This window comes from Haplochromis burtoni, unplaced genomic scaffold (genome assembly GCF_018398535.1).
Source record: "Haplochromis burtoni strain Fernald_Lab_line unplaced genomic scaffold, NCSU_Asbu1 Contig_18, whole genome shotgun sequence".
NCBI classification, from domain to species: Eukaryota; Metazoa; Chordata; class Actinopteri; order Cichliformes; family Cichlidae; genus Haplochromis; species Haplochromis burtoni.
In genome coordinates this window covers 3,964,862-3,981,313 of record NW_024582379.1, presented here as the reverse complement: position 1 = coordinate 3,981,313, position 16,452 = coordinate 3,964,862, and the positions used below count along the sequence as shown (strand labels likewise).

The 16,452-nt window shown below is 39.4% G+C and overlaps 1 protein-coding gene across 1 annotated transcript; it reads left to right on the top strand.

The window, feature by feature from the left end:
- The first annotated feature begins 10,640 nt into the window (after positions 1 to 10,640).
- Positions 10,641 to 13,094, top strand: cmklr1 (chemokine-like receptor 1). Its single transcript, XM_005916342.2, has 2 exons — positions 10,641 to 10,744; positions 10,858 to 13,094. The coding sequence occupies exon 2, from the start codon at positions 10,891 to 10,893 to the stop codon at positions 11,935 to 11,937; it is 1,047 nt and encodes a 348-aa protein (XP_005916404.1). The 5' UTR covers positions 10,641 to 10,744; positions 10,858 to 10,890; the 3' UTR covers positions 11,938 to 13,094.
- Positions 13,095 to 16,452: the final 3,358 nt, after the last annotated feature.

The window sequence follows — 16,452 nt, the reverse complement described above, 5'->3', positions numbered from 1 at the left end:
TCCCTGATGCTTTTTTCTTAATACAGCGAAGCGGGTTTCGTAGTTCAGCCACACTCATACATGACAATACCCATGCATTAAAACCATTTTGCACAATTTACAGTAAGGTTGCCTCTTTAAGGTGTTATTGCTCCACCCAGCCCTTTTCTTCTGTGTGGTTGTTGACTGTGCTGCAAATACTATAAACACTTCCTGCTATCATACTGCTGCTGATATGATCTTTCTGAATAAGCTGCCCCACAAACTGTGAGTTAACTGAGTGAACTTGCATGGTACCTGTACAGGGAATTGTAGATGATTAATTTTACTGAATAACTGAGGTGTAAATACAATAGTGAAGAGTGTGTGTGCATCTTCCTCGTGACATTTTGCCTAAAGCGGCGCTCATGATTTATTCAGTTTGCATTCTCGTCTGCCTGTCCTGTTTCTTCCAATCACAAAGAATTTCACAAAGATGCTCCCTCCATGAATGTCTGGACAAAATAGATAATGTGCTATGTTGCCGTGTAAATGCTGTACCATTTGTCTTCTGTCTTTGCATCTGACTGATGGTCTTGCTGGTATCTTTGATTGTGTTAAACACTGTCATATTTGTTTGCTCGTCAGTAACATATCCCCTTGGATAACAGTCATGCATTATGTACCAGCTTCATGTACCAGCATGTCAGGTCCTGCACCAGCTTGAAGAAATGAGCAGAGTCAATAGGTGAGTGAATGATCTGGCGAGAAAGACAGGGGACCAAAATAATTGGGTCTCCGTTGAGGGACAGCTATTACGATGGCCCTCCCTGAGGCAGTTCTTGCTATTTCACTTATTATTGCACTTCCACATTGGCCCGTGTTGTTCAGAGGCGTGGGTGAGCGAGCCACTAGTTCTGTCAAATGCACACAGTGATGACTCAGGAACCGTGAGCTGCTCATTATTTCCTTCACCCACCAAGAAATGACTGGCTGGTGACTTGTTTTGGTTACTTTGGTAATAAACAGATGGGTACAAAATAAAATTAGAGCACCTTATAACCTGATTAAATATAAGACAATCCTACTGGATGACAACCTTTGATTTTGTGCGCTCGCCTGAAGGCGCTTGCCTTTAGCTGCTTTTCTAGATATTATAAGGATTTTCCAATGCAGGGTGATGATTTTGTGACAAGGGAAACTAAATCACACACTTGGTGGAGGTCTTTACACAGCTCAAGTAGGGATGGCTTTGTTTTTAAGGGTGGGTGTATCATTTGAAATCCATTAATAGTAACACCCAAGGAAAGCCCCCTGGTATCACCAACAAGTCAGTAATCAGATCTGTCACCGTGTTTCATGTATAGTCAGAGTTTGATCCAACTGTAAATAATGCCCTGAGGTGATTTGTATAATATACAGTGTAGGGAGAAAAGAGGAGCTGCTCAGCCATAGAAAATTATCCCAGTATACAGTTATACAGAACCAGCAAACAAACTTTTACACACTATGCACCTCAGCAGTCCTTGACTCCCACTCTGACACTTATTTCTGGTTTCAAAATACTTCCACGTTGCATTAATACCAGTTACAGATGATTGTGGAACATTTAGAAGGGAAGACGTTTCGCAAACTGACCTGTTGCATCAGCAGCATCCTATTACAGCATCTCTCTCAAGTTTAGTAAGTTCTTTAAAATCACCCATTCTTTCATAAATGTTGGTAAAAGCAGACCGTATGACTGGCTGCACCACAAAGGTTAAGAGGTGCGGCCCAATATTTTGTCTGTGTATTGTTTGCTCTGCAGAAAACGAAATAAAGTAAATAAATCAACATGTGGATAGTTGGCTCACTGCAGAGAAGGCTGTAATTTGTTTTCTTTTCTGAACCCCAGAAAATAAAACCAGATGACTTTTATTGTTAAGCGTTATTAAGTTTATCCATCGTTTCTTTTGTCAAAAATTCATTAACTTGTGTCTGCTTGCATGGTTATTAGACTCATCGGAATCTGTGAAAATGTGTCATTTGCCATGTAGATAAAATAGGTTTATTTCACTTTAACACACTCTTTGACATCTCAAAGAAATGTACACATCACTGCCTCCTTCATATGACAGAGTGATCAGTCTGTGTTGACGGCAGGTGGAATCTGAGCAACCGAGGCATTCAGCGCCAACGAGTCTCATAAATCACTGTGGGCCCATATGGTAATTATTCTAGGATCCCATCTGGAGGCTGATTTCATCATATTAAACAAAAACAAACAGCCAGCGGCATCTTCCTTTCCATCCATTTCCCGCCAGCTTCGCATTTTAAAGTCCTGCAGTTTGGAATCAGAGCGCCAGAGCTTCATTTTCTGCACACTTCGTAGCACAAACAGACTTGAACCCAGCTGCAAACTGAAGAAAGTTTAGCATCAGAACTTGCAAGTGATTACTTAGCCGACCTTTAGTGAAAACAATTTATATTGTGTCACATATCGATTAGAATAGTGTGACTTATATACTCTTGCAATTTGAGTAGAACAATGTTGTGACACAGAGATTACAAGCATCATTACTGGGAAGAAAACAGTTTCTAACTGAGCAGCATACAGATTTCTTTGTAATCTGCTAAACAAAAGATTTCTGACAGAGTGGGGTGGTGAGGGGCAAATCTAGTAATTTTAGTTTGGTCCGCGTATCAGTTTTGGTTAATTTAGTTGTAGCTGTGATGCCCAAAAAGATGCACCTTTGCCCCTGTAAGCTAACAAGCTGGTTAAGGCTAGACCTAGAACTTACTGGTGACCACAGTTACCTGCTACTATTTTACCTGTTTGTGATTAATTTGACTGCCAGCAGGCACCCAGCAAATATGCATTTGTTCAGACCAGAGGTTACCAGACCAATGCCAACTGGTGACAAAAATCCCCCCAAAATAACAGGAAAGTTGATGAAGGAGGCACCACTTTTTTGTGTGAAGGGAGGCTTTTAGCCTTGTTTTTGGATAGAGACAGTGTAGCTAGACAGCAAAGTGGGGAGAGAGAAGGGAAGACATGCATGACAGGGCCACGGATCAGACTTAAACTCAGGCCGTACGTCATATAGCCACCTGCTCTTCCACTGAACTAAACTGGCACCCAGCAGTGCAGTGTTGAGGATTTTTTTGGACTAAATTGTGCATTAGACATAATTATGGGTGTAAGTAAACTGTATACTGATGTTATGATCGTTTTCCAGTGTGACCCATAGTGAAAATAACCCAAAGTCCTTCATTTAGAGATTAAAACAAACAAAAAACAGCATCTATATCGCCATAAGCATGTTCTGTTGTCACCGAATATATGGTGATGAAATACAAAATAACACTTTCCTGAAGCTGTTTATGGGTCTGATGGTCCACTTCTGGTCACACAGAGACTGACCTGCCAAGTGGCATCAGCTTGGCTTGAAAGGTGTATTTTTCTCTTAAAACAAAGAGGTCAAAGCAACAGGTCAGTAAAGTGGAAGCAGGCTTTTCTTTTCATGCATTTTGAGCTTTTTTTTCTTTTTGTGCTGAAGGTTCTATGGTCGCTTGTCTTAAGGACAGACAGCTGTGTGAGTTCTTCTTTTGGTCTGAATGAACAAGAGGCTTTTAATGGAAAGATTTACCTCTGGGTCTTGTTGGTCTGTCTGTGCACACTACAGTTGGTAAGCTGCCAGCTGTAATCCTCCTGAGGGCGATCTCCATGTATGAAGATGTTTATCTTCATAAACCACAGAGGAAAGAAAAACAATCGCATGTGGAGCTCCTTTTGACGTCAACTCAGTTTATTTTAAAGGGCTCTGGATCATTTCCACTTTCATGACTGGTGTAGCTATATAAACCAAAATCAATAAAGTATGATGATGAGATTTAGCTTGTCTGGACTAATTACATCAATTTAAATAATAAAAAGACAAGTTTACATGCACCGTCACGGGAAGTTTACGGCTGAACTCGATTGATTTTGATGACTTCTTCTTTTCTCTGTGCGCAGTATGATTTTAATTTATAGACCTCTTTATAAAATAAATGACAAAAGGAGGAAGATGAAGAAAAAGCCATAGAAGAGTTTGAAGGGTGTAATGAAAATCAAAATACTTCCAGAAACATTAAATCATCATCAATTTGAAAATCATAGCCAACTGCACACAATAAAATAAGTACATTTGAACAAAAGATCAAACAAGTGTCATATTTAAAAATAATATTTATCTTAATGGGTTTTCATTAGTCCAAAGGAAGAAGAACTAATCTATTATTTTTTCAGACGGGTAACCAGTGGGTTTTATTCTAGGTCCAGATTTACTAATGCTCTGTAACATTTGCTCCGCATTAAAACGCTGCTGTTGGGTTTACTAAAAGGAAAACTGGACAAGATGAGGACAAAAGTAGATGTGTATGACTTACAAAACGATCTCCAGCAGATGAATAGTGTCTGAAAGTCATGTCCTTAAGAAATGGGAGAAAAAGACCAGAAACAGGACCTGATGTGGCGCTTCAGTTGATCCATGTTGAAGTTATGGACTAGTATCCAACTAACCTGTTATTCTCTTTCGTGCTTCACAACATGAAGCAGTGTGTGATCATCTTTACACCACAAAAAGCAGCCAGCATAAAAATGAGCTTTAAATGTCCTTCAAGAGGCCTGAAGTAGTAACTACTTAAAGAATTACAAAAAAGAATACATTTCACACCAAATACTCTTTTTTTCCTTATATGCTGTATTTCCATTTATGTTTGCACGAGTATTAATACATTGCTGTACCTATTTCCTGTATTCTGAGTAAAATATATAAAATAAAAAAGAAATACATGAGGTGGTTGAAGACTGTATTTTTGGAATTTCCTTTTTGGATGTATATTTGTCAAAGATTCCTTTTCAGAGCACAAATTATTTAAATGACTCATACAGCTGTGATTTACTAAAGTTTCCAGCAGGCATTTTACTGCAAATTGCATCATTATTTCAAACCGAAAAAAGCGTGTCTTATTTTGATAAGTTGAGAAAAGTTGCTGCCAGGAGCATAATTCATTTGAATTGCAGTGCAGCGGTGGAAGTTGGCATAAGCAACACATTGCTGTTCCGAGTAGCTGCCAAAGCTTTGGCTCTGTCCTGAAGTCATGACTGATATCTTAGCCTAAAACATTTAGAGCGAGCCCTGCATATTTCTGCACTGTTTTAATGTAACAGAGTGCAATTTAACATGGAGTGTTGGAGGGAGGGATACAATAGTTAGTCAAGACAAGACTCATGCAGGCCACAGAGTCAGATGGCGAGAGCAATATCGCACACCCACATAACAAAACAGATGAGGCCTACTGGGACCTTAGCAACCTGAATTTCACAACAGTCCAGGCAGATATTTTAATGATAACCACAGACGGGTGTGTCCGCTGAGCTCCTATAAAACAAAAAGCAAAAAAAAAAAACCCCAGTCAGTGCATTGTAACTGGATATAGAGTCTGGTTGCTTTTGTTTATATAGTTCCATTTCCCAACAACTGAAACTTGTGGTAGTTTACACTGAAAGAAAAGATGCTCTGCAATATCGCAGACCAAAACCCAACAGTGGGAAGACAAAAGCTCCCTCTTTACAGGAAGAGTCAATCAGTGCTTCTGCAGTCAGGAGTGAGCTCTAATCAGGTGATTGACTGGACTACTTAACTTGCAGCTGCGTTGATGATGGCCTCTAATGAGCCACAGGGGCAGCCAGTCAGACCTGAGAGCGCCAACATACGTATGCAAATAAATCTTTGACATTTGCTCATCTCTGCTCGGTGTACCGGGAATGTGGGTAAGGGGTTTATCATGTCAGAAAGCTTCCTGTGATTCTGATTATCTCTGTTGACTCATTTGGCATGTTTAAGGACTCCAAAACAACCAAGTGTCTTTTTCCAAGTCTCTGTCACAGTGATATCAAGATACCTTTTTTCACTTTGAGAGGCAATTGTCTGAGTCTATCTGAGATAAACAAGGACAAATCACCTCAGTAAACCTGAACACAAATCAGCGGTTTGCATGAACGAAATGGCCCGTCTAAGTCCAATCGCATGTTTATTCAGCATACAGGTTGTAGGTTGTATCAGTGCCTTGCTGTTCTCAGCAGCTATACTATTTGGCGAAGCTGAGTCTCTAAATGTGTCCATTATGATGGTGAGTTCCTGCCTGATAGACTGTTCTAATAAAAGACTTAACAGGTATCTGAGGATGTGCTGTGTGATAAACTGATAAAATCACATCCTGAGGTTAATGGCACGCTTTGTTCTACAGATCAGTTTACCACAGCATCTATTTGCAGTACTGTGACTCAACAATGCATCCCACTTTAATCTAAGGTAAGCAGATTTATGCCAGTGACGGGTGAATCTCTGCTAGACTCTAATGTGTAAAATGGATTTCAAGCAGTAGAGAGGAAAGCAGTAATAACACTCAAGTTACTTCAAAATACAATTCAGATGGCCCACAAGCACGAGTGAAAGCTGACACTGTACAGCAGAGGACCCTCCGGCTATGAGGGGAGAAGGGTTTGGAAGAAGAAAAAGTGTGTTTGAAGCTTAAAATCAGCCCGAGTACACACTGTGGAAATCTACACAGTTAATCATTTTCATTGGTATCAGTATTACCATGGCAATCAGGATATAAGGAAGGAAGTTTTTTTAAGTATTGATGTCAGAAGATATGAAATAGTAACTTTCATTTCCTCAAATTTGTGATCAAGTTCATCACTTGACTCACTCGAATTAGGAAATTGCAGTGATGTTATTTTTTTTTATTTTTAGAGGAGCACATACCCACATGTTGAACCTCGCTGGTTCTCATTTTATTGTTGAATTAACTCTCCAGCAAGCTTTCAGGGGGAGCTGAAGTAGAACGATCAGGCTGCACAACAAAACGAGGGAGTCTGCCAAACACAAAAGAAGTCTGGGCAAAGAGCTGCTCCATTTTCGGTGCTGCTGTAGTCGCATTTTGTGGATAAAAAATTCCACTTGTGGCTCAATGCCAGAGTTACACATGACCAGTTTGCTCATGTACATCTCCTCTCAGAATGACACAGGGTTAACTCAACGATTGCTCAATAGAAACCTATTCTTAAAATATCAGCTCTAAGGTACAATCTCTGTGCCTTTTGCAGAAAATGTAACAAAAAAAAAACAACACATATGATTGCATGAGGGCACTTTTTTTTTACCATTTTAACTCATCAGTGTAAAACAACAGCATCTCAGTGGGGAGATAGTAAAATGTTACAGTATGTTGTACAGTATATGAATTAATATTAAAGATGTTATTTTGTAGATGTTTTTTAGAATATTTCATTCACAAAGAATGCTCGAAAAGTAAAAAGAAGAGAGAAACAGTGTTAAAACACAGTTCAGTAATATTTAATATTAAAATAATAATTAAAAACACTGAAATTGAACAAAAAAATCCATATTTATGGTTTTACAGCTGTCAAATTTATTCCAAAAACCAAGGCATAACCTGCACCAGACTACGTTTAGGCAGCTGAGACGTTAATAATGAAAGTAATATACAAACCGGATTCCAAAAAAGTTGGGACACTAAACAAATTGTGAATAAAAACTGAATGCAATGATGTGGAGATGGCAAATGTCAATATTTTATTCAGAATAGAACATAAATCACAGAACAAAAGTTTAAACTGAGAAAAGTTATCATTTTAAGGGAAAAATATGGGGATTCAAAATGTCATGGTGTCAACAAATCCCCAAAAAGTTGGGACAAGGCCATTTTCACCACTGTGTGGCATCTCCCCTTCTTCTTACAACACTCAACAGACGTCTGGGGACGGAGGAGACCAGTTTCTCAAGTTTAGAAATAGGAATGCTCTCCCATTCTTGTCTAATACAGGCCTCTAACTGTTCAATCGTCTTGGGCCTTCTTTGTCGCACCTTCCTCTTTATGATGCGCCAAATGTTCTCTATAGGTGAAAGATCTGGACTGCAGACTGGCCATTTCAGTACCCGGATCCTTCTCCTACACAGCCATGATGTTGTGATTGATGCAGAATGTGGTCTGGCATAATCTTGTTGAAAAATGCAGGGTCTTCCCTGGAAGAGATGACGTCTGGATGGGAGCATATGTTGTTCTAGAACCTGAATATATTTTTCTGCATTGATGGTGCCTTTCCAGACATGCAAGCTGCCCATGCCACACGCACTCATGCAACCCCATACCATCAGAGATGCAGGCTTCTGAACTGAGCGTTGATAACAACTTGGGTTGTCCTTGTCCTCTTTGGTCCGGATGACATGGCGTCCCACACAAGAACTTCGAATCATGACTCGTCTGACCACAGAACAGTCTTCCATTCTCCCGAATCTTCGGATGATGTTATGCACAGTTGATGATGATAACTGCGAAGTCTTTGCAATTTTTCGCTGGGTAACAGCTTTCTGATATTGCTCCACTATCTTTCTGCGCAACATTGTGGGAATTGGTGATCCTCTACCCATCTTGGCTTCTGAGAGACACTGCCACTCTGAGAAGCTCTTTTTATTCCCAATCATGTTGCCAATTAACCTAATTAGTGTTAATTGGTCTTCCAGCTCTTCGTTATGCTCAAACTTACTTTTTACTTAAATTTGTTGACACTGAAATTTTGAATCAACATATTTTTCCTTTCAAATGATACATTTTCTCAGATTGAACTTTTGATCTGTCATCTATGGTCTATTCTGAATAAAATATTGACATTTGCCATCTCCACATCATTGCATTCAGTTTTTATTCACAATTTGTTTGGTGTCCCAACTTTTTTGGAATCCGGTTTGTAGATTATTGCTGTGTGTGGCTTATTTCTAATCTGTGAACTCTTCCACTGGAGACCTTGCAAACCAAGGCCATGTATATCGCAGTGCCTTGCTACAGCTAAGGATGCTTTATGAGCATAGGTTGGTGAAGGACAACCTCCTCATTTTTACTGTGCCATAGTTCTGAACCCAGTGCACTGCATCATTTTTAGCTTTGACACCCTCGAGAAAAACAACAACAACCTCTCTCTCTCCCCTTTCTGTGTAAAGCAGAACTAATGGTACCAAACTCTACAGAACCTGCAGTATTATCTTTATTGACAATTTTTAACACATGTTTTTATGATATTCCTTTAATGCTTTAAGTGCTATCACCCTTATCAAAGTGACCCTTTAAAATCCAAACAGTTAAATATCTGCATGCTTAGTGAAAGTATGAACAATGATCTCCTGTCCTTTATGAAAGCGTAACACATCTTCTTCACGAGGCAGGAAGTTGTGTTTTCTCACATGCACGGTGCAGCAAAGAAAAATGTGGTTACTGTGTGTTTTACTGTTTATACGTGCGTGGTTATTTTTAACCTAACCTTCACTAACACATCCATCCAGCAGAGTCGTTCTGAGTTAAAGTAGTTTTGCTGAAATGCATCATGAGGTCAGCTAAGCAATCCGCATATAATATTTCCGAAACTAAGTTTGTTACTTGTTGCTATCTACCATATTATCTCATGACGGCAAAGTAAGAGGAGCGGCCTGTGTTTGTGTGTTGTTTTTAGATAAAAGTACTGTAAATAAACCATGAGTGTGTTTCATAATGTGAGTGCTAAATTCATAAATTCACAACAAGTAATCAATAAATATAACAGCTTACATAACACTATGAGCCAAATATGTAACCTCTAAAAGCTTGTTTCAGTGTCTGGCTTTGGTCATGCAAAATAAGAACTCATGTTAAAAAAAATGTGAGCTACAAACAAATTGGTTTCCTCAATTTGTTAGAAAGTTTAAAACACCTTCACATTTCTCGTTGGATCACCTCTCTGCCTGATGGACCCAATCAGTGAATTATCTTGTAGAAAAGTGGAAGTTTGAGATGCAAAAAGGAGTCACGCCTGAGCGCACTGCCGTCCTCCTCACTCATCACAGCATTTCTACACTGAGCAACTTTGCCATCTGTGTTTCTTCTTCTTGCAGCTGTTTCCTCGCGGCCAGGAGAAACCCAGAACGTTAAGGAACGGCTGCGTCTGCCTCCGTGATTATGGCTCCATGCAGCAGGACAACCATTGAGAGCTAATTCAGTCATTAAAATGATAACAGACGTGTGTTTACAACAGCTGCTGCACTTTGTGCGCATTAGTTGAATCATCTGCATCAGAGGTTGGCGTTGCAATATCAAATTAAAATCATGTTGACCAAAGCTTAAATAAACAATGTGCTCTGGCTTGCTTCCCTTCCACATCTGGCCAAAAGCGTGCAGCTGTCAGAGAGAGAACCATCAAAGCCAAGTCACAAAACTCACACTGGGCAGCACATGTGTGGCAAATTCAATACTTTTGTTATTTACGTGCCAGAAGAAGAGAATAATAACCTTTGCTGAAGTAGGATATTAATATTTAACCTTGCCCACTGATCATATGGGTAATAATAATAAGTAATAGCTAATAACAGCGTAATGCTGCGGTTTCTAGGACTACGATCAGTCATCAGTAATTTGATATATAAAAAAGTAAAAAATTGTTTAGGTTGAAAAAAGAAAAGAAAAGAAAAGAAAAGGAAAGAAGAAGAAGAAGAAAAACATCCACAAAAAACAATCAAATGCCTCAGAGCTATTAAAGTGCAAGACCACAAAATGCAGTAGTGAAATTAGGAGATGGAAGTGTTAAGAAACCACCCTGTCAGCTGACTTTGGTTGCATGCTGTTTCTTATACCTCTGCAAGCATTATCTCAGCTCAGTTGGTACTGTGCACTGGACACGATCATCACCAGCAGAGAACAGTTGTTGCTGCAGGTATGTTGTTGTTGTTTAATTATATGCAGTTATACACAAAGATGTTTATTCAGATTAAAATTAAAATGGGAAACATTTGTTTAAATTAAATGTTTGTTTGTTTGTTTTCACAGAAATTCTGAAACATATTTTCACCCTTAGAAGAAATGGATTATATAGAAAATTGGGACTATGACTATTCTGAAAATACGTCCTACACTTATAATGATTCCTCCAATATCACTACACATGAAGAGCCAGTTTTTCAGCACAAGCCAAAATGTGAAGGCTCCTGTGTGACTTTAGTCATAATTAATGTGATCATTTTCCTGCTGGGCACCTGTGGGAATGCTTTGGTCATCTGGATTTCTGGCTTCAAGATGAAGAAAACAGTCAACACCATATGGTACCTGAGCCTTGCGTTCTCTGACTTTATGTTCTGCTCCCTCATCCCATTCACCATTGCCTACACGGTGACTGAGGATTGGATTTTTGGCAGTTTTTTGTGCAAGTTTATCCCGTCAGTTATGTTCCTCAACATGTTCAGCAGCATCTTCGTCCTTGTCCTCATCAGTGTCGACCGCTGTGTTTCAGTCATGTTTCCAGTTTGGGCTCAGAACCAGCGCACTGTTAGAAAGGCATTAGTTGCTGTTGTCATGGCGTGGTTGCTCGCCATCGCAGTTAGCATTCCCTCTATGATTTTTCGGGATGTAAAGGAACACCTAGGTCGGATGATTTGCTTGAACAGTTACACACACCAACACGGTCACAAGTTTGTCGCAGTGAGCCGTTTCATCGCTGGCTTTGTTATCCCTTTCATCATCATTACCATCTGCTACTCTATCATCATCCTCAAGCTTCGAACCAACAGGATGGCCAAAAACACCAAACCATTCAAGGTGATGACTGCTCTGATTGTTGGGTTCTTCATCTGCTGGCTTCCGTACCACGTGTTCATCCTACTTGAGCTGAACCCCCACCACCACAACCTCACCATTTTGAAGATCGGACTCAAAGCAGGCACTGCTTTGGCAGCAGCAAACAGCTTCCTCAATCCTGTGTTGTACGTTTTCATGGGCAACGACTTCAGGCGTAAGTTTAAGAGCTCTCTGCTTTCAAAGATGGAGAATGCAATGGGAGATGAAGGTCGTACCACCAGCCGTTACCTGTCCAGGTCCAGCTCCATGGATGGACGAGCCTCTACACACATCTAGATGTGCAAAGATCACCCCAAACTGTTTCAGTCAGTTGGTTCACTGGACAACAAAAATAATGTTTAAAAATGTGCAATCAATGTAAAATATGTCTTTACTGTGAATGAAATATGTATATTCCAGCTGTAAAAATGACCATGTATTATACATTAGACTCAAAGCATTACCTGTATATTAAGTGTTTACTAAAATAAAATAAATTAAAAACAATCGTATGATATACTTTCATGCATCAAGGAACACAAAGTGGTGCATGCATTTGCAGATCACTTTCTGATTCTTGCGGCACTCCTGCATGGTTGGATGGTTATAGAAAGCCTGATTTGACTGGTAAAACACTAAAACAAGAAGGAAACAACTTGTGTCTGTTGTTGGAACAGACACAAGTTTTGACTTGCTTTCTTGATATCTTAATTAAAAGTTAAATAAAGGATGGTCAAGAGCACTCACTCTAATTATAATATAACAACGCATTATAGTTTCATGCTGCAACACTTCAATAAGTGTAACTGACCACAATACAGAGTAAGACAGGGTGAAGCTCAGCCAATCACACACTCTGTATTCACAGATACTGTGCAACAATTTATGTTATGTCATGTATGAGTGCTATGAATGTAGTTGTAGTTGTAAAAGTTTGACTTTTGTTGCTGCTTTTCTTTGTTTCTGAGATTAAACAGGATCCATTAAAGTTCGTTCTCTGATTCAATCTCGAATTTCTCAAAAGTTGAGGCTTAATTTGTATTTGGAGGCTGTGCTTTTCAAACAAACAATCACTTACTGAAAATGTACTCATTTCTTATCTGCAATGAGATATACATTTGGGAAACTGTAAAAAAAAATGCACAGACAACACTAACATCAGTTAAAACTGTGCTAAGCAATGCGTTTCTGGTGATGAAAAATCTGTAGCAGCCTTCCAGTTTATCGTACATCAAGCTGTTTGCCAAGGAAAAGATAGACTTCTCTCTCAAGGCCAGTTTTTATTTTTTGGGAAAATGTGAAGCAAGAAATATCAAGAATAAAAAAGGGCAAGAAAGGAACGAAGCCATTGTTAGCAAAATGTGTTAATTTTGTCAGAAAATGTTGTCGTGGGGGAGCGAGGTTTGAATAACATGTGAGGCCAAAATCCTTTCTTTTCACAGCTTTAATAGACTAAAAGAATTTTAATGTCTGTTGTGCATCCGCATTTCACTGACAATTCCAGTTATGTCACTAACATTTTATTTGCACCTGTATCTGATCCAACGGTATCACCTCCGCCTCTGCACACCAGTAGAACCACATGACATATTTGCACACTGTGTTTGAGCCTAATTTTGAGTCTAAATTAGGCTCAGAGATAAACACTCTTAACATTTTTAACCTAAGAGATATCACAACAGGAATTTAAGAGTCTGGGGATTTTTATTCACCCATCTGGCTGAAGGACCGATGAGCTCATGCATGCCGAGGAATCCATCGTCCACTTGTTGACACTTCACAAGAATCACTCCTCCTACACCATTAGCGAGAATTTAGTCAAACTCACACAATGATCACCTAACAGGTCTCACCCAAACTGGGCTGAAGGTCAAGGTGACTTTTGTCGTGTCAGATTATCATAGGCTTCTCCGAGAAATGTCTGTGCACTTTTGTATACCTTAATTATTATTGGCCATGAAATAATATTAATAATAATAAAAATACTCTGGAACTAAAACACTTTTATTTGGTGGTGAAGTAGATTAAATCGTCCTTGATATGGCTGTTTGTGAGTCTCACTGACTTCTCAGTGGAGTTTAATTGTCTTAGTTTGTACAGCCAAGCAGTGAGAAAACCTTATCACCTTCCTTTTGTACTTCACACACTACAAAAACCAGTGAATTTTTGGTAAATCGTGGGCCGGATGAGTTCCTATACCTCATTGACATTCTGCTGAATCAGTGTAGGGCTGTGACAAGACACAAGTAGATTTCTCAAAACACTGGCAGTGAGTCACAATGAAATGTTGGTTAGAGAGTTAGAGACTCTCAACTATTTCTGATCTGAAATTCAATTGTTTTTCTGGAGTTCTGCCCACTGAGGCTTCAGGAAAACTTTTATACTGTGAGTTAAATGTAAAATATCTGTGGTTTACAGTTATTTCATCAATATTTTTCTTGCATATATTGTAAATGGTGCAATGGTATCATACCGGTCACTGCACAAGAACAGAGAAGCCTCTTTTTCACAGCATGTTTGAGGCTATGTTTGAGTACGGTGGGGTGAAAGTTATGCTTAAAAAGATATACGCTCAAAACACTTGCATACACACTTTAACAGAAAGGAACAGTCTCAAATTTCTATGGTAGTTGTATTTTAATCAAGAGAGACAGAATTTCAACACAATACGAAACATGAAGTTATAAACTGATTTGCATGTCACTGAGTGAAATCGGTATTTTATCCCCTACAATACAATCAGAATTCTGGCTCCTATAGATGGGCTGTGTGCCACATTACAGTCGATCAATTTCAGATACTCCTGACTCAACTTGTTATGTGTGTAAAGCACACCTGTATACAGATTCAGTCTTTCATTCGAATCTGTCCACCACCGTGGACAAGACCAAAGAGCTGTCAAAGCAGATCGGGGACCAGATTGTTGACCTGCACACAGACTGGAATGCTCTGCGAGACCACCAGGAAGAAGCTCGGCAAGAAGTTACCATTATTCTGAAATGGAAGAAACATAAAATGACAATCAGTGGCCCTCAGGATGGAGCCCAAAACTACACAGGAGGAGCTTAATATGACCTGAAAGCAGCTGGGACCACAGTCACCAAGAACACTTTTGGTAACACACTACACCCCAATCTTCCAGCATCCGCAATCCCCCTGTAGGCATGTTCCCACAGTCAAGCTACAGGACACACTGAAGAGGGGTCATGGATGGGTCCTTCAGCAGGACAATAACCCAAAACATACCACCAAGTCCACAAAGGAATGGCTAAAGAAGAAGCACATTAAGGTGATGGAGTGGTCTAGCCAGTCTTCAGACCTTAGTGTTTTTGAAAATTTGTGGTGGGAGCTGAAGCTTCGAGTGTGTGAGACTCTAGTGAACAACTACAAGAAGCGTTTTACTGCTGTGGTTGTTGACACGGGTTTCTCCACCAAGTAATGAGTCAGTGTGGGGTCCAAATACATCATTCACTCAGTGACACACAACTCAGTTTATGACTTTTATGTATGACTCACTGCAAAAATGAAACTACTTCAGATGAAATATCTGAGACTGAGGATTCAGAAGGGGATCAAATAATTATTTCCCACTCTGCAAGAAGATTCACAACTTAACAGGAAGCATGAGAGGAATTGAGTTTTAGTAATTTTTTAAAATGTTGAAACAGTGTAGGGCTGTGGGGAAACCCTTAAAGCACAGATTACCTGAAACCCTGTCAATGAGTAACAATGAAATGTTGGTCAGAGATTTAACCTTTAAAGCTGAACTGTGTTTGTAACCTGCCCACGTATAATGTGAAAGAGTTTGCTTAAAGTCAGGAGTTCTACAAACTGTGTCAGAAGACACTGGATGGTTTCTGTTTACAGTCACCACAATCAGTCCTGTTTTAAAACCAACACACATAGTTACTGGTAAGTATTCTACTATGACTTTAAATGTGATCTAGATCATGCTGGAGGAAATGCTGGCAAACCTGACAAAAACCATAAGTAAGTATTAGGGTCATTACTCAAAAACTAAGCAATTTGTCATGTGCAATTACTGCTGATTACGTGACTTTTTGGTTACTCTGTGGCCTGAAATGCATGGTAACATAATTACAAGTTAATACAAACCTCAGGCTACAAACCAATCATAATAGGGACACACTTTTTTGACATATCATTGATAGGCAACACACACTGAGCCTGTCATTAACCTGTTATTAACTATTAAATGACTATATGATGCCTTTGCTTTGCCTGTAAATCTCATGAAGCTTTGATCATCAAGATATTTTGCAAATGTGGTTTTCATAAAAGTGACTAAGGTACTGTCAGACAGTGTATGTGTAAATGTACCTTGACACCAAGCTGTGGCTTGGTGTAGGAACATCATTGGTTTCTCCAGGAAATGTTTGTGGGTGATGTGAAAAAAAATGAGGCACAGATGCAGTGTTGTCTTTAGTGTCAACTTTTACAGAAAATATATGCCACTATACAGTTTTACCATTGATGTTTAATTCGTCTTTCTTCTCTGGCGTCTAGCTTGTACGCTTTTTTGATTATGATTATGCTTTTGGAGTTCTGCATCATTTATTTATTTATTTATTTATTTATTTATTTATTTATTTAATTTTGTTGTTCAAGCATACACTTTTTGCTGCATGCTAGACATATCTTCAGTGATCTACACTGGCCTATCGGCTGTTACAGACAGCCTTTCCCAGATGACCCAGCCGGGGTATGCCAGGCCCCGGCTTGTATCCAGGGATCCTCTGATATGTATCACCCTTCTTCAGCCAAAGCCAGCTTCTATGCTGCTTCCAAGAT

Excerpts from the sequence above, each read along its gene's own strand:
- cmklr1 (XM_005916342.2), top strand. The coding sequence starts at position 10,891 with ATGGATTATATAGAAAATTGGGACTATGACTATTCTGAAAATACGTCC.